The sequence below is a fragment of the Calypte anna genome, chromosome 2, assembly GCF_003957555.1.
Source record: "Calypte anna isolate BGI_N300 chromosome 2, bCalAnn1_v1.p, whole genome shotgun sequence".
In the NCBI taxonomy this organism is placed as follows: domain Eukaryota; kingdom Metazoa; phylum Chordata; class Aves; order Apodiformes; family Trochilidae; genus Calypte; species Calypte anna.
Window position 1 is genome coordinate 150,663,983 of NC_044245.1, and position 23,471 is coordinate 150,687,453.

General features: G+C 48.8%; 6 protein-coding genes across 6 annotated transcripts; 5 read left to right on the forward strand and 1 right to left on the reverse strand.

Annotated features, from left to right (window-relative positions):
* Positions 1–3,409: 3,409 nt before the first annotated feature.
* On the reverse strand, positions 3,410–3,727 carry LOC103526141 (feather beta keratin). The gene has a single exon (XM_008491167.2). The coding sequence runs from the start codon at positions 3,725–3,727 to the stop codon at positions 3,410–3,412; it is 318 nt and encodes a 105-aa protein (XP_008489389.2).
* Positions 3,728–6,823: 3,096 nt separating this feature from the next.
* LOC115597840 (feather beta keratin-like) lies at positions 6,824–7,141 on the forward strand. Its single transcript, XM_030444732.1, has one exon. It carries the CDS (start codon positions 6,824–6,826, stop codon positions 7,139–7,141), a length of 318 nt encoding a protein of 105 aa, XP_030300592.1.
* A 3,359-nt stretch (positions 7,142–10,500) lies between these two features.
* LOC115597841 (feather beta keratin-like) lies at positions 10,501–10,827 on the forward strand. Its single transcript, XM_030444733.1, has one exon. It carries the CDS (start codon positions 10,501–10,503, stop codon positions 10,825–10,827), a length of 327 nt encoding a protein of 108 aa, XP_030300593.1.
* Positions 10,828–14,009: 3,182 nt separating this feature from the next.
* Positions 14,010–14,345, forward strand: LOC115597908 (feather beta keratin-like). The gene has a single exon (XM_030445838.1). The coding sequence runs from the start codon at positions 14,010–14,012 to the stop codon at positions 14,343–14,345; it is 336 nt and encodes a 111-aa protein (XP_030301698.1).
* Positions 14,346–18,106: 3,761 nt separating this feature from the next.
* Positions 18,107–18,424, forward strand: LOC115597842 (feather beta keratin-like). Its single transcript, XM_030444734.1, has one exon. The coding sequence runs from the start codon at positions 18,107–18,109 to the stop codon at positions 18,422–18,424; it is 318 nt and encodes a 105-aa protein (XP_030300594.1).
* A 3,745-nt stretch (positions 18,425–22,169) lies between these two features.
* LOC115597916 (feather beta keratin-like) lies at positions 22,170–22,496 on the forward strand. Its single transcript, XM_030445862.1, has one exon. It carries the CDS (start codon positions 22,170–22,172, stop codon positions 22,494–22,496), a length of 327 nt encoding a protein of 108 aa, XP_030301722.1.
* Positions 22,497–23,471: the final 975 nt, after the last annotated feature.

Genomic DNA, 23,471 nt, shown 5'->3' on the forward strand with positions numbered 1-23,471 from the left:
GGAGAAGTGTGTGAGGGAGAGAGGCGCTGGGCCGGCTTTTATGCTGGTGTGGGAGCGAGGGGCGGGACAGGCTTTGGGCATGAGGGCATTGTGCAGCAAGCAGCTCCTGAGGACACAGCCTCCTCCTCAGGAATGGGCTGGAGCAAGCTTTTCTGCCTCACTCATCCTTTTGTGGCTGTTTTGTTAAGGAGATGCCTTCTGATCATGTTGACATTTTTTGGGTGAGAGGAGGTGTGTTTGGGAGTATTTTCGTGGCAGATGTATGTCATGGCATTTTTGGAGCTGTGACCAAGCCTCAGGTAGTTGTCGGGTGCCTTAAGTGTGGTTTAATTTTTGTCATTGTTGAGCTTGGAACTGGGTGACTTGTGGAGTCCCTTCCAACCCAAACCATTCTATGATCTCATAGCACTCGTGTGGTGAGGTTTGCGGGCAGGTTGTGAAGGAGAGCCCTCAATTGCTGGCAGCCCTTGCAGTGTGCTCTGGTCTTTGGAGAAGTACTGGGCATGAGGCTGTGCCTCATTTATCACGCTGCTTCTCTTGCTGCCATCTCACCAGGCCTGGCTTTAGCCCTGGTGTTTTTTTCTCGGTGTGTTCTTTGTTTGTCTTTTTGCTCTTCTTGCTTGTTTGGTTCCAGGTAGGGGTTGAATTTCTTTGGGAAGGATGTATGGAGAGAGGGGTTGCTGTTTTCTGTTTTGTGAGTAGGTTCAGGTGATTCCTGCTCTTTGGATAGGGAGTCTCCATGGACTGGCAGATGAGGTCTTGTGGAAGAGAAGAAGCCTGAGTGAACTGAGTGCTTTGGCTGGAGCTGGGGGACGTAGAGATTTTATGATCTTATCAAAGAGTGGTTTGTATCTTGAAGACTGCAAGGATTTTATGATGTAACCTGCAGTGAAAATTGGAAGAGCCAAAAGGTACTAGAAATGAACACACCCCAGTTCCTTCGATGTGAGTGTTTTGCAGGCCGATTGTGAGGCAAACTTAGGTATTCTAGAATCACAGAATGGGTTGGGCCATTTAGAGTTAAATCCACTGTGTAATTTCTAGTTTTTTCCTCGTAAATTCTTGTTAGTTTGTGTTACTTCCACTAGACCACATTTCTCTAAGTCCTGTTGACATGCTCCTGTACACTCCTTTTTAGGAGGTATCCACAACTTCTCTCATCGACCTTTTTTATGCCTCACCACTGTCAAATGAAACAATTTCTTCTTTTGATGAATCCCAGGATACAGTTGTCTTCCTGTGCTGTGGGATGAGTGATGAAGGATGGAGTGCTGGGCAGCTGGATCCTCTGAAGTCCTTGGGTCTTGAGAGATGACATCCGACATCCTGTGGGAGCCGGATGGTTTCATTGGGAGACAAGTCACAAGTGCAGCAGTCGTAGGAGGCCATGTGTCCGTGTCCTTCTGAGCCTGGTGACAGTTTTTTCTGAGAAATCAATTGTTTGGGAGTGTTTATAAAAGGAGGGATGTGTCAGGGGATTTTTCTAACTAAAGAGTAGGAGAGGTGGGGTGTCATCAGTGAGGTTTGAGGTTGTCATCTGAAGGCTTGGGCACTGAGAAAATTTAAGGACTCTTCCAACCCGAAACATTGCATGATGTTTTGGCACCACTGTGGTGTGGTTTTGAAGAAGGGATTCTCTTTCCTTGGAGCCCTGTCAGGCTGGTCTGGGCTTTGGAGTTGTAGCAGGTGTGAGGCACTGCCCCTTCTAAGCCTCTTGTTCTGCATCTTTCCTTTGCTGCCATCTTGCTAAGCCTGTTTTTAGGCCTGTCCCATCTTGTTGGGCTTGTTCTGTAGGGGTCTTGGACCTGGATAGGCTGGAGTACTGTTAGGGTCTGTAACTATTATTTAATCTTTTTTTTGTGGGGGTATAGATGAGCCTCTGCTCATATGCATCACACAAGTTGCAGAAATAACAGGTTTTAAGGTTTAAGCAAATTACACTGACTTATTTTAGGAGAATTTGACAGCACTTTTGGAAGTAGTCTTACGAAGGAATCATTAGTGGGAGAGAAGCAAGCAGAACAGGTTTTTAAACCTATTAAACACCCAGGGAAAAGGTCTATTAAGGAAGAAAGGAAACGATTAAGCTTTCTCACCCTCTGAAGAAAAGCTGCGACTGGCTTCAGGTGGGGATTCTGCTGACTTTGCCTCTTTCTGCTTCTGTCCACTTGTCCTTAGGCTTCTGGTGTGCTCCTCTGTCTTTGCTGCTGATTTCAGGATGATTTTGCTACTTGAAGTGTTGCTTGAACTGTCGCTGCACTTTCCCCTTTCCCATCTGTGTTTTTTATGGTAAAATACTTCTTTCCTTCCATTAATTGTTGTCAGATGCTAAATTTGTGACGGGAGACCTTGCTTTTGATATTCCCGTTTTTCCCAGAATTCTATTGTATTTACTGTCAATCTGCATTAGATGTCTGGCCAGCATTATTAGCTGATTATTATTTTATCTTTTGAGACCTAATGCGATGTTACTGAAGAAGCCAGGCATGATACCTATTAAACAGTATAGAGTGAAGTAGGGGAGCCAGAACTTTGCTGACTGATGCATTTTTGAAAATAGTAAACTAAGCTGGGTAGCCAGAGGACATAGGTTTTCCTAAAGTTTAACAGAGACGATCTTCATTGAGAGAAAATCTGTTAACTGGAAATAGCTTTGGTTCTGGTGAATCAAGAGATAATTTCATATTTTCAATGTGTCCACATCACCAGTGTAGCAGGGGCAGTGATAGATGGGTTTGATGGGCACCTGTTGTCAAGGAAATGATAAGGCTTTGCAGATTAAAATCTTGCCACAATAGAACGCGTAAAAATTCATTAATGCTGTGCAAGCCTTTCTTGAGGATACTGAAGGGCTTGTGTCAGTGTCCAGAACCCAGCTGTGTGCTCCTGTATGGTGGTGTTCCTTGGGACACAGTTGCTAAATGAGGTCTTACATCCCTTTTGCAATGAACCCACCCAACGACCTCTTGATGGCTGAGTTTGTGCTGGGTGAGATTTGGGACAAGAAAGGAAGAATAGGCTTCTTATATTGTTATGATAAGGAACTTTATTGATGAAAATCAAGTGAAAAGGTAGGAGTACCAGGTGGAAGGGAGCAGTCCTGGTGTCCAAAGAGAGTTATTCTGAGCTGAGGTCCCTTTTCAGTGGAAGATTCTTCTATAGGCAAGAATGATGACCAAAGTCGTCATGCCTTGTGTTAGGAGCAGCTCACTGGAGGTCCCCTGGTGATCTGAATTATCTGAGCAGGGAGCTGGAGTGAGGAGTAGGGGAAGTAGGAAAGGTGGCACTGTAGAGAAGGGTATGTGAGAAGAAGAAACGATGGAGAAGAAGAGCCAGGAGGTGTGTCTTCTGTCCATGCCCTGGGTCCCAGGGTGTGAATGGTTGTTTTCAGAAGTGGTTTTGTGTGTTCTTAGCAGATGCCACAGCCTCCTCTACCTCCCAGGCCGTAGCCCAGGCCTCCCAGGCCTCCCAGGCCAGAGCCCAGGCCGTATCCAGAGTTGATGGGCACTCCCAGGGCACTGAGGTCGTTGCCCACGGCAGCGGATGCGGAGGATCCAACGGCGGTGCTCTGGGGGAAGGAGGTGAGGATGGGTCCTGGGAGGGTGACGAGGACAGGAGGAGGCTGCATCACGACCCGGGAAGCCTCACACTGCCTGACACAGGGCTCGTTGCAGCTGTTAGCCAGCGGGGTGGGTCCGCAAGAGCCGCAGCGGTCGTAGCAGGCCATGTGTGTGGTGTGGAGGGGTGCCTGTGGAAGAGAGAGAGGGTGTTGAGAAAGGGTTGGGGCAGAGGGGGTGAGGAGAAGGCAGGAGGGTCAGGGGGTTGAGGCTCACCTGGTTGTTGGTGTCAGTGGAGGTGGTGTGAGGAGAAGTGTGTGAGGGAGAGAGGCGCTGGGCTGGCTTTTATGCTGGTGCGGGAGCAAGGGGCGGGACAGGCTTTGGGCGTGAGGGCATTGTGCAGCAAGCAGCTCCTGAGGACACAGCCTCCTCCTCAGGAATGGGCTGGAGCAAGCTTTTCTGCCTCACTCATCCCTTTTTATGTTTGTTTTGTTAAGGACATGCCTTCTGACCATGCTGACATTTTTTGGGTGAGAGGAGGTGTGTTTGGGAGTATTTTCCTGGCAGATGTATCTCATGGCATTTTTGCAGATGTGCCATGCCCCAGGAGTGGTTGGGTGCCACAACACAACTCCTGAAAACAACCACACACAGCCTCTGACCCATGGCATAGATTGTAGACTTGGGACTTCCGGACTCTTCGTTTCCATCGCTCCTTCTCCTCTTCTTCCATTTCCTTCTCTACATAGCCCTGGCTACTACCTCCTCTACTCCTCACTCCAACTTCCTGCTGAGAAACTTCAGACCTTCAGGAGACCTCCAGTGAGCTGCTCCTAATACAAGGCATGACGACCTCGGTGCTATTGAAGAAACGTCTGCAAAGGTGGGACCTCAGCTCACACTCTCCTGGGACACCAGAAAAACACCCTTCCACTTTGTTCTCCTGCCTTTTCACTGTATTTTTCTCAATAAAGTTCCTTGGCATCACAATTTGAGAAGCTTCTTCTTCTTTCCTTCTCCCAAAACTCACCCAGCACAAACTCAGCCATCAAGAGCACATTCTTTGGGTTCATTTCAAAAGGGCTGTAACACCGCACTGAGGAACTATGGTCAAAGGAACACCAGGACACAGGAGCACACAGCTGGTTCTGGACCCTTACACAAGCCCTTCACTATCCTAAAGAAAGGCTTGCACAAAGCTAATGAATTTTTGCACATTCCTTTGTGGCAAGATCTTCATCTGCAAAGCCTTAGCATTTCCTTGACAACAGGTGCCCACCATGCCCATCTATCACTGTCCCTGCTTCACTGGAAAGAAAGAAAAACAGAATAAAGATAAACAGAATAAGATAAAACATGGAGATCATGTAACAGTTTTGCATTGGAAGGATCCTTAAAATTTGGTTATAATTCCCTTGCCATGGGCAGAGACTCCTCCCAATACACCAGCTTGCTCCAAGCCCAACCCAACCTGACCTTCATCACTGCCAGGAATGCAGAAGCCACAACTGCTCTGGAACAGGGTCTCACCATCCTCACTACAGTGATAAATTCTTATCACCATGGCTAAAGTAAATCTGCCTTCTGACAGGTAGAAACCCTTCCCCCTCCACCCATCACTCCAGTCCCATCCCAGCCATCCTGCAGCCTCTTCAGGCACTGAAGGTGCTCTAAGGTCTCCCAGCAACACTCTCTCCTCCAGCCTGAGAAACCCCTCCTTTCTCAGCCTGTCTCCAGAGCACAGCTGCTTCAGCCCCTTGACAATCCCTGTGCCCAAGTGTCACAGTTTAACACTGCCCTAGCAATTAAGCCAAATAACAGATGATCTCTATTAATACCCCTCCCCTCTCTTGTAAAGAGATGAGAGAGAAAAAGGAAGAGAGACTGATGGGTGTGAAATTAACTACATAGTGTGAAGGAAACAGTAACAAGAAATAGGAAAAAAATTCTAAATATTACTAAAAATATTATTAGATATACAGGAAAACTGATATCATGATCCTTCCCCCCCCCCAAGCCCCCGCCCAAAACTCTCCCATCCCCACTGAGGCTGCAGGGCAGCCCTGGGAAAGTCCAGGCTGGACTCCTGGGGTCAGCAGCAGTGGGGAGCTGGAGGCAGGAACACACAGATTCAGGCTGGAATGGATCAGGAGCAGAGTCAGAGGAATGGATGGAATCCTCCCAGGAAGGATGCTGAAGGAAACAGGGACAGGGGAAGAAGGGGAAGCTGGAAGGGCTTTTAACCATATGATCCGTAAATTTATACTGAGTATGAAGTGTATGGGATTGAATACTGTTTTTTGGTCAATTTTGGTTATTTATCATGTTTGTTCCACCCTAAGGGAGGGTTTGGAGGTGGGACATCGTTACTCATTTTCTGCTTTCAGAGGGCAAAATGTTCCTCAGAAATGGGCAATAACCTTGATTGTGCACATCATTCTCTAGAAGTAACTATAAGCATGGAGTGTTATCAGTCCCAGAAGAAAACACTGACTGAGAAACTTGCTGTTAATTTCAACAAGTGCAGCTACTTCCAAGACGCTCAGCTGAAAGCAAAACTACAATACAGAAAATCATCTTTATCCTGGAGTTCACTAGGACACTGATTAAAGAGGCAGAGCCTCATGCCCAGCACTTCTCTAAAGCTCAGAGCACACTGCAAGGGCTGCCAGCAATTGAGGGCTCTCCTTCACAACCTGACCGCAAACCTCACCACACGAGGGCCATGAGATCATAGAATGGTTTGGGTTGGATGGGACTCCACAAGTCACCCAGTTCCAAGCTCAACGATGACAAAAATTAAACCACACTTAAGGCACCCGACAACTACCTGAGGTTTGGTCACGGCTCCAAAAATGCCATGACATACATCTGCCATGAAAATACTCCCAAACACACCTCCTCTCACACAAAAAATGTCAACATGATCAGAAGGCATGTCCTTAATGAAAGAAATAAAAAGGGATGAGTGAGGCAGAAAAGCTTGCTCCAGCCCATTCCTGAGGAGGAGGCTGTGTCCTCAGGAGCTGCTTGCTGCACAATGCCCTCATGCCCAAAGCCTGTCCCGCCCCTCGCTCCCGCACCAGCATAAAAGCCGGCCCAGCGCCTCTCTCCCTCACACACTTCTCCTCACACCACCTCCACTGACACCAACAACCAGGTGAGCCTCAACCCCCTGCCCCTCCTGCCTTCTCCTCACCCCCTCTGCCCCAACCCTTTCTCAACACCCTCTCTCTCTTCCACAGGCACCCCTCCACACCACACACATGGCCTGCTACGACCGCTGCGGCTCTTGCGGACCCACCCCGCTGGCTAACAGCTGCAACGAGCCCTGTGTCAGGCAGTGTGAGGCTTCCCGGGTCGTGATGCAGCCTCCTCCTGTCGTCGTCACCCTCCCAGGACCCATCCTCACCTCCTTCCCCCAGAGCACCGCCGTCGGATCCTCCGCATCCGCTGCCGTGGGCAACGACCTCAGTGCCCTGGGAGTGCCCATCAACTCCGGATACGCCCTGGGCTCTGGCCTGGGAGGCCTGAGAGGCCTGGGATATGGTTTGGGAGGTAGAGGAGGCTGTGGCATCTGCTAAGAACACACAACACCACTTCTGAAAACAACCATTCATACCCTGGGACCCAGGGCATGGACTGAAGACACACCTCCAGGCTCTTCATCTCCATCATTCCTTCTTATCAAATACCCTTCTCTCCAGTGCCACGTTTCCTACCTCCTCTGCTCCTCACTCCAACTCCCTGCTGAGAAACTTCAGATCACCAGGGGACCTCCAGTGAACTGGTCCTAACATAAGGCATGACAACCTTGGTCATCATACCTGCCTATTGAAGAATCTTCTGCTGACAAGGAACCTCAGCTCAGAGTAACTCTATTTGGACACCAGGACTACTCCCTTCCACCTGGTACTCCTGCCTTTTCACTCCATTTTCATCAATAAAGTTCCTTATCATCACAATCTGAAAAGCCTCTTCTTCCTTCATTCTCCCAAATCTCACCCAGCACAAACTCAGCCATCAAGAGGTCGTTGGGTGGGTTCATTGCAAAAGCGATGTAAAACCTCACTTAGGAACTATGGTCCTAAGAACACCACCACAAAGGAGCACACAGCTGGCTTCTGCACCCTAACACAAGCCCTTCAGTAACCTCAAGAAAGGCTAGCACAGCCCTAATGGATTTTTGCACATTCCATTGTGGCAAGATCTTCATCTGCAAAGCCTTAGCGTTTCCTTGACAACAGGTGCCCACCAAGCCCATCTATCACTGCCCCTGATTCACTAGAATTGGAGAAAACCAGAATGAAAGGCTCACAGCTCAAGGCAAAGACAGAGAAATTGTAGAATGGTTTTTCATTGAAAGAGTCTTTTAAATTTGGTTATAATACCCTTGCCATGAGCAGAGACTCCTCCCAATACAACAGGTTGCTCCAAGCCCAATACAACCTGACCTTCATCACTGCCAGGAGTGCAGAAGCCACAACTGCTCTGGAACAGGGTCTCACCATCCTCACTGTCTGAAATTCTTATCACCATGTCTAAAGTAAATCTCCCTTCTGACAGCTGGAAACCCTTCCCACTTGAGCCATCACTCCAGTCCCATCCCAGCCATCCTGCAGCTTCTTCAGGCACTCAAGGTGCTCTAAGGTCTCCCAGCAATGCTCTCTCCTCCAGCCTGAGAAACCCCTCCTTTCTCAGCCTGTCTCCAGAGCACAGCTGCTTCAGCATTCGGACAATCCCTGTGCCCAAGTAAAGCCCTTCCTCTGGGGCTGCTCTGGGCTCAGTCTTTCCTGCTCCATCTCAGGTAGCAGTGGCTCTGCCAAGGAACAAACTCCCCACACAGCAAAGGCTAGCTTCACTCTGGATTCTCCCTGACATTGGCAAAGTGTTGGAAAAACATGTTTTTTCACGTCCCTTCCAATTGAAACCACTCGAGATATCTAGGATGCCTTCAAAAGACCTTTAGGATCATCAAGCCCATCCATGATCCCAAGGCTGACAAGTCCACCTTCTAACGAGGTCCCAAAGCACCACATATGAATACTTCAAGGGACAGATACTTCACCACTTCATCAGGGAAGTGTAATGCAGTTTATAAAACGTTTTCAGTGAAGTAGTTTCTTGGAACATCCAATCCAAACCACCCATTTTATGATTCTGTGATTTCTCCAGTTTAACTTCAAGCCGATTTTTCTCTTGTGAAAGTGCTTTCTCCTGGGGAGAAGATGCAGGCTCCCCGTCAAAAAAACCTGTTTCTTCTTCCCTGCCAAGTTCATGTTTTGCACCACAGGCACTGAGGAACAAATAGAGGGAATCTTAGTGAATCTGCTGACAAAAGAACCTTTTATAGCTCACTCACTCCCCAAAACAGGCCACGTAAACGTAAAGACAGGACTAAACCCAGGCCTAGCCAGATGGCAGCCAATCAAAGATGCACAACAAGAGGCATGGAAGGGACAGCGCCTCACACCTCCTACAACTCCAAAGCCCAGAGCACTTGGACAGAACTCCCAGCAAATGAGGATCCCTCTTCACAGCACCCCTAAACCATACCTCGCAAACTCCATAACATCATTGAATGGTTTGCGTTGGAAGGGTTCCTAAAGGCCATCACCTTCAAAGCCCTCGGATGACAACCTCTGACCTCACTTATGACACCCCACCTCTCCTGGGCTTTGCTCTGAAAAATGCCCTGCCACACACCTGCCAGGAAAATCCAGGAGGATGCTGTTGCAAACAAAGGCTTTATTAAAGTCCAGGTAAACAACAGCCACAGCATTTCCCTCATCCAATGACGGGGTCACCTTGTCAGAGAAGGAGGTCAGGATACTCAAGCAGGACCTGCCTTTCAGAAACCCATGCTGAAGGAGACTCATCGCCTGCTTCTACTCTCCATCTTTTCTCAAGGCACTCCAGATGATCTGCTCCAAAACCTTCCCCAGATCCCAGGTCACAATGACAGGCCTGTAGTTCCCTGCAGCCTCCTTTGTTTTTTCTCACTTTCAAACTAAAGTCCCAGTTCAATGATGTTGGTCTTTATCCCCACCAGCTGAAGTCCCAAAACATTTGGTCTCGGAAATACGGAAAGTTATTCAAAGTGCTTGAAAAACAAAAACTTGTAGATGCCTCACTCCCAAAATTATTCTTCCCACATTACTCCAACTTCTCCAGATACATCTTGCAAAGAATAAAGGCACCAAGGCACCAGCCAAGATTAATCAGCAGAAAAGACTAGGACAAAAGACAGGCCCAGTGAGATGGCAGCAAGAGAAGCAGTGTGATGAACGAGGCACAGCCTCATACCCAGCACTTCTCCAAAGCCCAGAGCACACTGCAGGGGCTACCAGCAATTGAGGGCTCTCCTTCACAACCTGCCCGCAAACCTCACCACACGAGGGCCATGAGATCATAGAATAGTTTGGGTTGGAAGGGACTCCACAAGTCACCCAGTTCCAAGCTCAACGATGACAAAAATTAAACCACACTTAAGGCACCCGACAACTACCTGAGGCTTGGTCACGGTTCCAAAAATGCCATGACATACATCTGCCAGGAAAATACTCCCAAACACACCTCCTCTCACCCAAAAAAATGTCAACATGATCAGAAGGCTTGTCCTCAATAAAGGAACATAAAGGATGAGTGAGGCAGAAAAGCTTGCTCCAGCCCATTCCTGAGGAGGAGGCTGTGTCCTCAGGAGCTGCTTGCTGCACAATGCCCTCATGCCCAAAGCCTGTCCCGCCCCTCGCTCCCGCACCAGCATAAAAGCCGGCCCAGCGCCTCTCTCCCTCACACACTTCTCCTCACACCACCTCCACTGACACCAACAACCAGGTGAGCCTCAACCCCCTGCCCCTCCTGCCTTCTCCTCACCCCCTCTGCCCCAACGCTTTCTCAACACCCTCTTTCTCTTCCACAGGCACCCCTCCACACCACACACATGGCCTGCTACGACCGCTGCGGCTCTTGCGGACCCACCCCGCTGGCTAACAGCTGCAACGAGCCCTGTGTCAGGCAGTGTGAGGCTTCCCGGGTCGTGATGCAGCCTCCTCCTGTCCTCGTCACTCTCCCAGGACCCATCCTCACCTCCTTCCCCCAGAGCACCGCCGTCGGATCCTCCGCATCTGCTGCCGTGGGCAACGACCTCAGTGCCCTGGGAGTGCCCATCAACTCCGGATACGCCCTGGGCTACGGCCTGGGAGGCCTGGGAGGCCTGGGCTATGGCTACGGATGCGGCTTCGGCCTGGGAGGTAGAGGCATCTGCTAAGGGCCCTCCCTACAACCTATGACAGCAAACACCTGCACCCTGCACTCCACCACATCAATGGAGACCATTTCTCTTCTGATGCCTCCTCATCTGATACCTCCTTCTCACAAGCCAAAGTACATCAGCGATCTCCTGCCTTGTCTTCACATCAAAAGGCACAAAGACCTTGCTGCTCTGGCAAGATCTATCTTACACCAGGGAAGCAGACTGATGCTTGCACTATTTGCACCTCAGATATGCTTCCTTCCAGCTCAATGCTCCTGACTTTTCACTCTGCTTTTCCATCAATAAAGTTCTTTTGCATCCCAGCCTGACATGCCTCCTCTTCCTTTCTTTCCCCAAGGCTCATCCAGCCTCACAACAAACAAATTTAGGGATCAAGATCCAACCCGGGCAAGTGGAAAAGTCCTGCAAGACATACCGCACAAATACCATGACATCATGCAATGGTTTGGGTTGGAAGAGTCCTTGAAGGTCATCAATGCCCAAGCCTTCAAATGACCACCTGTAACCTCACTGATGACATCCCACCTTTCCTACGCTTTGGTTGAAAACATGCCCAAATACCTTCTTGGAAAACACTCCCAAACACTTGATTTCTCTAAAAAATTGTCACCAGGATCAGAAGGACACGTACACATGGCTGGCTACCACTGCTGCAATAGTAACTTCTCTCCCAATGAAACCATCCAGCTCCCACACTATGCAGTGTTAGGAATGAGGCCGAGTCTCATGCCCAGCACTTCTCCAAAGCCCAGAGAAAACTGGAAATGCTGCCAGGAATTGAGTACTCCCCTTCAAAACCTGCCCACAAACCTCACCATACAACTGCATAAGATCATTAAACAGTACAGGTTGCAAGGGACTTAACAAGACACATAGTTCCAAGATCAAGGATGATAAAAATTCAACCACACTGATGGCAACCAGCCACCTCCTTGGTCACAGCGGCTTGGTCACGATTCCACCTGATACCATTCTATGATTCTGTGATTCCTCTGGTGGAACTTAAAGCCAATTTTTCACTTGTAACAATGCTTTCTCCTGGGGAGAAGATACAGGCTCCCCCTCACTAAAGACCTGTTTCTTCTTCCCTACCTAGTTCATGATTTGCACCACAGGCACTGAGGAACAAATGAAGGGAATCTTAGTGAATCTGCTGACAAAAGAACCTTCTATACCTCACTCACTCTCCAAAACAGGCCACGTAAACCTAAAGACAGGCCTAAACCAGGCCTAGCCAGATGGAGGCAAATCAAAGACGCACAACAAGAGGCATGGAAGGGACAGCGCCTCACACCTCCTACAACTCCAAAGCCCAGAGCACTTGGACAGAACTCCCAGCAAATGAGGATCCCTCTTCACAACACCCCCAAACCATACCTCACGAATTCCATGAGATTATTGAATTGTTTGCCTTGGAAGGGTTTCTAAGGACCATCACCTTCAAAGCCCTCAGATGACAACCTCTGACCTCACTCATGACACCCCACCTCTCCTGGGCTTTGCTCTGAAAAATGCCCTGCTACACACCTGCTAGAAAAAAATAGGAAGATGCTGTTGCAAACAAAGGTTTTACTGAAGTCCAGGTAAACAACAGCCACAGCATTTCCCTCATCCAATGACGGGGTCACCTTGTCAGAGAAGGAGGTCAGCATACTCAAGCAGGACCTGCCTTTCAGAAACCCATGCTGAAGGAGACTCATCGCTTGCTTCTACTCTCCATCTTTTCTCAAGGCACTCCAGATGATCTGCTCCAAAACCTTCCCCAGCACCAAGGTCACACTGACAGGCCTCTAGTTCCCTCCAGCCTCCTTCCAGTCCTCCTTCTAGGTAGGCCTCATATCTGAAAAACTCCAAGGAAGTGGGACCTCACTTGTTTGCAAGGATTTCTGATGAAGGATGGGGAGTGGCTCAGGAAAGACTTCCACTGGCTCTCTGGACCCTCGGCTGGAGAAACATTTTTGGTGTCTAATATGGAGAAGACAGTCACCAACCTTTTCCCTTGGATTATAGAGGCTTCATTATAATCCTAATCCCACACATCCTACTCATGGTGCTGGGTATCTTGAACAGTACCTGGTCTTGCCTTTAAAAACTAAGGCAAAGACTCATTATTACCTCAGCCATTTCCTCACCCAAATTAAATGTAGAACTTCTCAATTTTTCTCTCTAAAACAGCCACCATCATAAACTTTCTCCATAGCCTTCCAAGGTCATAAAAAATCTGTTTTTTCTTACTTTCAATCAGAAATGGCTGTTCAACCACAACAGAATTCTTTTTCACCATTGTCCCTCCTAGCACATGGGGACTCACACAGTACAAACGTTATTCAAAATGCTCGAAAAACGAAACCCTGTAGATTCCTCACTCCGAAAACCTTGCCACATAAACAACACATCCCCAGTTACAACCTTGCAAAGAAAAAGGGCACAAGACAGCAGCTAAGAACGATCAGCATGAAAAACCAGGGTTAATGACACGCCTGGTGAGATGGCAGCAAGAGAAGCAGTGTGATGAACGAGGCACAGCCTCATGCCCAGTACTTCTCCAAAGCCCAGAGCACACTGCAAGGGCTGCCAGCAATTGAGGGCTCTCCTTCACAACCTGCCTGCAAACCTCACCACACTAGGGCCATGAAATCATAGGATGGTTTGGGTTGGAAGGGACTCCACAAGTCACCCAGTTCCAAGCTCAAAGATGACAAAAAATTAAACCACACTTAAGGCACCCGACAACTACCTGAGGCTTGGTCACGGCTCCAAAAATGCCATGACATACATCTGCCAGGAAAATACTCCCAAACACACCTCCTCTCACCCAAAAAAATGTCAACATGATCAGAAGGCATGTCGTTTATAAAACAAACATAAAAAGGGATGAGTGAGGCAGAAAAGCTTGCTCCAGCCCATTCCTGAGGAGGAGGCTGTGTCCTCAGCAGCTGCTTGCTGCACAATGCCCTCATGCCCAAAGCCTGTCCCGCCCCTCGCTCCCGCACCAGCATAAAAGCCGGCCCAGCGCCTCTCTCCCTCACACTCTTCTCCTCACACCACCTCCACTGACACCAACAACCAGGTGAGCCTCAACCCCCTGCCCCTCCTGCCTTCTCCTCACCCCCTCTGCCCCAACCCTTTCTCAACACCCTCTCTCTCTTCCACAGGCACCCCTCCACACCACACACATGGCCTGCTACGACCGCTGTGGCTCTTGCGGACCCACCCCGCTGGCTAACAGCTGCAACGAGCCCTGTGTCAGGCAGTGTGAGGCTTCCCGCGTTGTCATCCAGCCTTCCACTGTCCAGGTCACCCTCCCAGGACCCATCCTCACCTCCTTCCCCCAGAGCACCGCCGTCGGATCCTCCGCATCCGCTGCTGTGGGCAACGACCTCAGTGCCCTGGGAGTGCCCATCAACTCCGGATACGGCCTGGGCTATGGTCTGGGAGGCCTGGGAGGCCTGGGCTATGGCTACGGATGTGGCTACGGCCTGGGAGGTAGAGGAGGCTTTGGCATCTGCTAAGAACACACTACACAACTCTTGAAAACAGCCACACACAGCATGTGACCCATAGCATGGACTGTAGACTCCGGACCTCCAGACTCTTCATTTCCTTCTCTCCTTCTCCTCTTCCTCCATTTCCTTCTCTACAGAGCCCTGTTTCCTACCTCCTCTACTCCTCACTCCAACTCCCTGCTGAGAAACTTCAGACCTTCAGGAGACATTCAGTGAGCTGCTCCTTACACAAGGCACGATAACCTCAGTGATCTTGAAGAATCTTCTCCTGAGAAGGGACCTCAGCTCACGCTCACTCTACTTGGGCGCCAGAACAACTCCCTTCCGTTTGGTTCTCTTTGTTTCCACTGTATGTTTCTCAATAAAGGTCCTTGGCATCACAAGCTGAGAAGCTTCTTCTTCTTTCCTTCTCCCAAAACTCACCCAGCACAAACTCAGCCATCAAGAGCACATTGTTTGGGTTCATTTCAAAAGGGCTGTAACACCGCACTTAGGAACTATGGTCCAAGGAACACCACCACACAGGAGCTCACAGTTGGCTCCAGGACCCTGACACAAGACCTTCAATATCCTCAAGAAAGGCTTGCAAAGCACTACAGTAATCTCAAAACTTCCATTGTGGCAAGATTTTCATCTGTAAAGCCTTAGCCTTTCTTTGACAACAGGTGCCCATCAAGCCCATCTATCACTGCCCCTGCGACACTGGTGATGTGGACACATTGAAAATATGAAATTGTCTCTTGATTCACCAGAACCAAAGCTATTTCCAGTTAACAGATTTTCTCCCCACCACGACCGTCCCTGTTAAACTGCAGAAAAACTTATTTCCTCTGGCTCCCTACCTTAGTTTCTTCTTTTGAAACGCATTACTCAGAGTTCTGGCTCCCCTACTTCACTTTATACAGTTTAATAGGAATCACACCTGGCTCCTTCAGTAAAATCTCATCAGGACCAAAAAGATAAAATGCTAATAATTCTGGCCAGAAATCTAATGCAAATTTACAGCTAATACAGCAGAATTCTGGGAAACACCTGAATATCAAAAGCAAGGTCTCAAGCCACTAGTTTGAACCCTCTGGTAGAAATAATGGAAGGAATTTTGTTTTTATTATAAAAAAAATCTGAGGGAAAAGGAGAAAATGCAGTGGCATGTAAAGGCAACAGCTAAGGAAGCAAAATCATCCTGAAATCAGCAGTGAAGACAGAGCAGCACACCAAAAGTCTAAGGACAAGTGGACAGAAGCAGAGAGAGACAAAGTCAGCAGCATTGGCACCTGCAGCCAGCCACAGCTTTTCTTCAGAGGGTGAGAAAGTTTAATTGTTTCCTTTCTTTCTTAATAGCCCTTTTCCTTGGGTGACTAATTAAATTAAAACCCTACTCTGCTTCCCTCTCTCCCACTACTGACTCCCTCTTAAGACTACATTCAAAGATGCTGTCAATTTCTCCCTAAAATAAATCAGTGTAATTTGCTTAAGCCTTAAAACCTGTTATTTCTGCAACTTGTGTGATGCATATGAGCAGAGGCTCATTTATATCCTTGTAAACAACAGATTAAATCAGAGTTACCTAACAGTACTCCAGCCTCTCCAGGGCCAAGACCCCTAAAGACCATGGCCAATGGGAGGGGCCAGGCCTAAAAACAGGCTTAGCAAGATGTCAGCAAAGGAAAGATGCAGATCAAGAGGCTTGGAAGGGGCAGTGCCTCAACCTGCTACAACTCCAAAGCCCAGACCAGCCTGACAGGGCTCTCAGGAAAGGGAATCCCATCTTCAAAACCACACCACACAAATGCCACGACATCATGCAATGGTTTGGGTTGGAAGAGTCCTTAAAAGTCCTTAGTGCTCAAGCCATCAGATGACAACCTCAGACCTCACTGATGACACCCCACATCTCCTATGCTTTGGTTTGAAAAATGCCCTGACACTTCCCTCCTTTCAAAACACTCCCAAACAATTGATTTCACAAAAAAAACTGTCACCAGGCTCAGAAGGACACGGACACATGGCCGGCTACGACTGCTGCACTTGTGACTTGTCTCCCAATGAAACCATCCAGCTCCCACAGGATGTGTGGATGTCATCTCTCAAGACCCAAGGACTTCAGAGGATCCAGCTGCCCAGCACTCCATCCTTCATCACTCATCCCACAGCACAGGAAGACAACTGTATCCTGGGATTCATCAAAAGAAGAAATTCTTTCATTTGAAAGTGCTGAGACATAAAACAGCTCGATGAGAGAAGCTGTGGATACCTCCTCAACAGGAGTGTTCAGGAGCATGTCAACAGGACTTAGAGAAATGTGGTCTATCGGAAGTAACACAAACTAATGAGAAGTTACCAGAAAAAACTAAAAATTACACAGTGGATTTAACCCTAAATGGCCCAACCCATTCTGTGGTTCTAGAATACCTAAGTTTGTCTCACAATCGGTCTGCAAAACACTCAAATCCAATTAACTGGGCTGTGTTCATTTCTAGTACCTTTTGGCTCTTCCAATTTTCTCTGTAGGTTATCTCATAAAATCCTTGCAGTCTTCAAGATACAAACCCCTCTTTGATAAGATCATAAAATCTCAGTTCACTCAGGCTTGTTCTCTTCCACAAGGCCTCATCTCTCCAGGGAGACTCCCTATCCAAAGAGAGGGAATCACCTGAACCTACTCACGAAACAGACCACAGCAACCCCTTACTCCATACATCCTTACCAAAGAAATTAAACACCAACGTGGAACCTAACAAGTAAGAAGAGCACCAAGACAAACACAAAGCACACCAGCACGAAAGACCAGAGCTAATGACATGTTTTGGTTTTTCTCACTTTCAACCAAAACTCTCTGTTCAAAGATATTGGACTTCTTCCCCAGCAGCTGAAGTCCCCAAACATTGGGATTCTTCTACAAAATACGGAAACTTAATCAAACTGCTTGAAAAACCAAAACTTGTAGATGCCTCACTCCCAAAATTTTTCTTCCCACATTACTCCGACTTCTCCAGATACATCTTGCAAAGAATAAAGGCACCAAGGCACCAGCCAAGTTTAATCAGCAAAAAAGACCAGGACAAAAGGCAGGCTTGGTGAGATGGCAGCAAGAGAAGCAGCGTGATGAACGAGGCACAGCCTCATGCCCAGCACTTCTCCAAAGCCCAGAGCAAACTGCAAGCGCTGCCAGCAATTGAGGGCTCTCCTTCACAACCTGCCCACAAGCCTCACCACACAAGTGCTATGAGATCATAGAATGGTTTGGGTTGGAAGGAACTCTACAAGTCACTCAGTTCCAAGCTCAACAATGACAAAAATTAAACCACACTGATGGCACCCAAACACTCCTGGGGCTTGGTCACGTCTCCAAAAATGCCATGACATACATCTGCCAGGAAAATACTCCCAAACACACCTCCTCTTACCCAAAAAATGTCAACATGATCAGAAGGCATGTCCTTAATAAAAGAACATAAAAAAGGGATGAGTGTGGCAGAAAAGCCTGCTCCAGCCCATTCCTGAGGAGGAGGCTGTGTCCTGAGGAGCTGCTTGCTGCACAATGCCCTCATACCCAAAGCCTGTCCCGCCCCTCGCTCCCACACCAGCATAAAAGCCGGCCCAGCGCCTCTCTCCCTCACACACTTCTCTTCACACCACCTCCACTGACACCAACAACCAGGTGAGCCTCAACCCCCTGCCCCTCCTGCCTTCTCCTCACCCCCTCTGCCCCAACCCTTTTTCAACACCCTCTCTCTCTTCCACAGACACCCCTCCACACCACACACATGGCCTGCTACGACCGCTGTGGCTCTTGCGGACCCACCCCGCTGGCTAACAGCTGCAACGAGCCCTGTGTCAGGCAGTGCGAGGCTTCCCGGGTCGTGATGCAGCCTCCTCCTGTCCTCGTCACCCTCCCAGGACCCATCCTCACCTCCTTCCCCCAGAGCACCGCCGTCGGATCCTCCGCATCTGCTGCCGTGGGCAACGACCTCAGTGCCCTGGGAGTGCCCATCAACTCCGGATACGCCCTGGGCTACGGACTGGGAGGCCTGGGAGGCCTGGGCTATGGCTTGGGAGGTAGAGGAGGCTGTGGCATCTTCTAAGAACACACAACACAACTTCTGAAAACAACCACTCATACCTTGGGACCCATGGTATGGACAGAAGACACACCTCCTGGCTCTTCATCTCCGTCGTTTCTTCTTCTCACATACCCTTGTCTGATGTGCCATGTTTCCTACCTCTTCTACCCCTCACTCCAGCTCCCTGCTGAGACACTTCAGACCACCAGGGGACCACCAGTGAGCTGGTCCTAACACAAGGCCTATTGAAGAATCTTCTGCTGACAAGGGACCTCAGCTCAGAGTAACTCTCTTTGGACACCAGGACTGCTCCCTTCCACCTGGTACTCCTGCCTTTTCACTCCATTTTCGTCAATAAAGTTCCTTATCATCACAATCTGAAAAGCCTCTTCTTCCTTTCTTCTCCCAAATCTCACCCAGCACAAACTCAGCCATCAAGAGGTCTTGGGTGGGTTCATTGCAAAAGCGATGTAAAACCTCACTTAGGAACTATGGTCCTAAGAACACCACCACAAAGGAGCACATAGCTGGCTTCTGCACCCTAACACAAGCCCTTCAGTAACCTCAAGAAAGGCTTGCACAACTCCAATGAATTTTTGCACATTCCATTGTGGCAAGATCTTCATCTGCACAGCCTTAGCGTTCCCTTGATAACAGGTGACCACCAAGCTCATCTGTCACTGCCCCTGCTTCACTGGAAAGAAAGAAAAACAGAATGAAAGGCTCACAGGTAAAGACAAAGACAGGGAGATTGTAGAATGGTTTTTCATTGAAAGAGTCTTTTAAATTTGGTTATAATACCCTTGCCATGGGCAGGGACTCATCCCAATACAACAGGTTGCTCCAAGCTCAATCCAACCTGACCTTCCACACTGACAGGAATGCAGAAGCCACAACTGCTCTAGAACAGGGACGCACCATCCTCATTGTCAGAAATTCTTATTACCATGGCTAAAGTAAATCTCCCTTCTGACAGCTGGAAACCCTTCCCACTTGAACCATCACTCCAGTCCCATCCCAGCCATCCTGCAGCCTCTTCAGGCACTGAAGCTGCTCTAAGGCCTCCCAGCAACACTCTCTCCTCCAGCCTGAGAAACCCCTCCTTTCTCAGCCTGTCTTCAGAGCACAGCTGCTTCAGCCCTTGGACAATCCCTGTGCCCAAGTAAAGCCCATGCTCTGAGGCTGCTCTGGGCTCAGTCTTTCCTGCTCCATCTCAGGTAGCAGTGGCTCTGCCAAAGGAAAAACGGCCCACTCAGCAAGGGCTTGCTTCACTATGGATTCTCCCTGACATTGGCAAAGTGTTGGAAAAACATGGTCTTTCACGTCCCTTCCAACTGAAACAACTCAAGAATTCTACGATCCCTTCAAAAGACCTTTAGGATCATCAAGCCCATCCAGGAACTCAAAGCTGACAAGTCCACCTGCAAACCAGGTCCCAAAGCACCACATATGAATACCTCAAGGGACAGATACTTCACGACTGCCTCAGGGAAGTGTAATGCAGTTTAGAAAGCGCTTTCAGTGAAGTAGTTTCTTGGAACATCAAATCCAAACCAAAAATTTTTTATGATTCTGTGATTTCTTCAATTAAAATTCAAGCCGATTTTTCTCTTCTCAAAGTGCTTTCTACTGGGGAGAAGATACAGGCTCCCCTCACTAAAAACCTGTTTCTTCTTCCCTACCTAGTTCATGTTTTGCACCACAGGCACTGAGGAACAAATAGAGGGAATCTTAGTGAATCTGCTGACAAAAGACCCTTCTATAGCTCACTCACTCCCCAAAACAGGCCACGTAAACCTAAAGACATTACTAAAACAAGGCCTAGCCAGATGTCAGCCAATCAAAGATGTACAACAAGAGGCATGGAAGGGGCAGCGCCTCACACCTCCTACAACTCCAAAGCCCAGAGCACTTGGACAGAACTCCCAGCAAATGAGGATCCCTCTTCACAACACCCCCAAACCATACCTCACGAATTCCATGAGATCATAGAATGGTTTGCGTTGGAAGTGTTCCTAAAGACCATCAGCTTCAAAGCCCTCAGATGACAACCTCTGACCTCACTGATGACACCCCACCTCTCCTGGGCTTTGCTCTGAAAAATGCCCTGCTACACACCTGCCAGAAAAAAACAGGAGGATGCTGTTGCAAACAAAGGCTTTACTGAAGTCCAGGTAAACAACAGCCACAGCATTTCCCTCCTCCAATGACTGGGTCACCTTGTCAGAGAAGGAGGTCAGCATACTCAAGCAGGACCTCCTTTCAGAAACCCATGCTGAAGGAGACTCATCGCCTCCTTCTACTCTCCATCTTTTCTCAAGACACTCCAGATGATCTGCTCCAAAACCTTCCCCAGCACCAAGGTCACACTGACAGGCCTCTAGTTCCCTCCAGCCTCCTTCCAGTCCTCCTTGTAGGTAGGCCTCATATCTGAAAAACTCCAATGAAGTGGGACCTCACTTGTTTGCAAGGATTTCTGATGAAGGATGGGGAGTGGCTCAGGAAAGACTTCCACTGGCTCTCTGGACCCTCGGCTGGAGAAACATTTTTGGTGTCTAAAATGGAGAAGACAGTCACCAACCTTTTCCCTTGGATTATAGAGGCTTCATTATAATCGTAATCCCACACATCCTACTCATGGTGCTGGGAACCTTGAACACTACCTGGTCTTGCCTTTAAAAACTAAGAAAAAGACTCATTAATTACCTCAGCCATTTCCTCACCCAAATTGAATTTAGAACTTCTCAATTTTTCTCTCTGAAACAGCCACCATCATAAACTTTCTCCATAGCCTTACAAGGTCATAAAAAATCTTTATTTTTTCTTACTTTCAGTCAGAAATGTCTGTTCAACCACAACCAAAATCTTTTTCACCATTGTCCCTCCTAGCACATGGGGACTCACACAGTACAAAACGTTATTCAAAATGCTCGAAAAACCAAACCCTGTAGATTCCTCACTCCGAAAACCTTGCCACCTAAACAACACATCCCCAGTTACAACCTTGCAAAGAAAAAGGGCACAAGACAGCAGCTAAGAACGGTCAGCATGAATAACCAGGGCTAATGACACGCCTGGTGAGATGGCAGCAAGAGAAGCAGTGTGATGAACGAGGCACAGCCTCATGCCCAACACTTCTCCAAAGACCAGAGCACACTGCAGGGGCTGCCAGCAACTGAGGGCTCTCCTTCACAACCTGCCCGCAAACCTCTCCACACGAGTGCTATGAGATCATAGAATGGTTTGGGTTGGAAGGGACTCCACAAGTCACCCAGTTCCAAGCTCAACGATGACAAAAAATTAAACCACACTTAAGGCACCCGACAACTACCTGAGGCTTGGTCATGTCTCCAAAAATGCCATGACATACATCTGCCAGGAAAATACTCCCAAACACGCCTCCTCTCACCCCAAAAAATGTCAACATGATCAGAAGGCATGTCGTTTATAAAACAAACATAAAAAGGGATGAGTGAGGCAGAAAAGCTTGCTCCAGCCCATTCCTGAGGAGGAGGCTGTGTCCTGAGGAGCTGCTTGCTGCACAATGCCCTCATGCCCAAAGCCTGTCCCGCCCCTCGCTCCCGCACCAGCATAAAAGCCGGCCCAGCGCCTCTCTCCCTCACACACTTCTCCTCACACCACCTCCACTGACACCAACAACCAGGTGAGCCTCAGCCCCCTGCCCCTCCTGCCTTCTCCTCACTCTGCCCCAACCCTTTCTCAACACCCTCTCTCTCTTCCACAGGCACCCCTCCACACCACACACATGGCCTGCTACGACCGCTGCGGCTCTTGCGGACCCACCCCGCTGGCTAACAGCTGCAACGAGCCCTGTGTCAGGCAGTGTGAGGCTTCCCGGGTCGTGATGCAGCCTCCTCCTGTCCTCGTCACCCTCCCAGGACCCATCCTCACCTCCTTCCCCCAGAGCACCGCCGTCGGATCCTCCGCATCCGCTGCCGTGGGCAACGACCTCAGTGCCCTGGGAGTGCCCATCAACTCCGGATACGCCCTGGGCTATGGCCTGGGAGGCCTGGGCTATGGCTACGGATGTGGCTACGGCCTGGGAGGTAGAGGAGGCTGTGGCATCTGCTAAGAACACACAACACAACTCCTGAAAACAACCACACACAGCCTCTGACCCATGGCATAGACTGGAGACACACCTCCAGTCTCTTAACTTCCATCGCTCCTTCTCCTCTTCTTCCATTTATTCTCTACATAGCCCTGTCTCCTACCTCCTCTACTCCTCACTCCAACTTCCTGCTTAGAAACTTCAGACCTTCAGGAGACCTCCAGTGAGCTGCTCCTAATATAAGGCATGATGACCTCGCTGCTCTTGAAGATTCTTCTACTGAGAAGGGACCTCAGCTCACACTCACTCTATTTGGAGACCAGAACGACTCCCTTCCACTTGGTTCTCCTGCCTTTTCAATGTATCTTTCTCAATAAAGTTCCTTGGCATCACAAGTTGAGAAACCTCTTCTTTCTTTCCTTCTCCAAAACTCAGCACAAACTCAGTCATGAAAAGCACATTCTTTGGGTTCATTTCAAAAGGGCTGTAACACCACACTTAGGAACCATGGTCCAAGGAACACCATGACAAAGGAGCACATAGATAGTTCTGGACCCTGACACAATCCCTTCACTATCCTAAAGAAAGGCTTGCACAAAGCTAATGAAATTTTTGCACATTCCATTGTGGCAAGACCTTCATCTGCAAAGCCTTAGCGTTTCCTTGACAACAGGTGCCCACCAAGCCCATCTATCACTGCCCCTGCTTCACTGGAAAGAAAGAAAAACAGAATGAAAGGCTCACGGCTCCAGGGAAAGACAGGGAGATTGTAGAATGGATTTGCATTGGAAGGGTCCTTAAAATTTGGTTATAATAACCTTGCCATGGGCAGGGACTCATCCCAATACAACAGGTTGCTCCAAGCCCACCATGACCTGGCCTTCATCACTGCCAGGAATGCAGAAGCCACAACTGCTCTGGAACAGGGTCTCACCATCATCACTGTCAGAAATTCTTATCATCATGTCTAAAGTAAATCTCCCTTCTGACAGCTGG

What these genes read in the sequence shown, in the direction of transcription:
- LOC103526141 (XM_008491167.2), bottom strand. Translation starts at nt 3,727, where the DNA reads ATGGCCTGCTACGACCGCTGCGGCTCTTGCGGACCCACCCCGCTGGCT.
- LOC115597840 (XM_030444732.1), top strand. Translation starts at nt 6,824, where the DNA reads ATGGCCTGCTACGACCGCTGCGGCTCTTGCGGACCCACCCCGCTGGCT.
- LOC115597841 (XM_030444733.1), top strand. Translation starts at nt 10,501, where the DNA reads ATGGCCTGCTACGACCGCTGCGGCTCTTGCGGACCCACCCCGCTGGCT.
- LOC115597908 (XM_030445838.1), top strand. Translation starts at nt 14,010, where the DNA reads ATGGCCTGCTACGACCGCTGTGGCTCTTGCGGACCCACCCCGCTGGCT.
- LOC115597842 (XM_030444734.1), top strand. Translation starts at nt 18,107, where the DNA reads ATGGCCTGCTACGACCGCTGTGGCTCTTGCGGACCCACCCCGCTGGCT.
- LOC115597916 (XM_030445862.1), top strand. Translation starts at nt 22,170, where the DNA reads ATGGCCTGCTACGACCGCTGCGGCTCTTGCGGACCCACCCCGCTGGCT.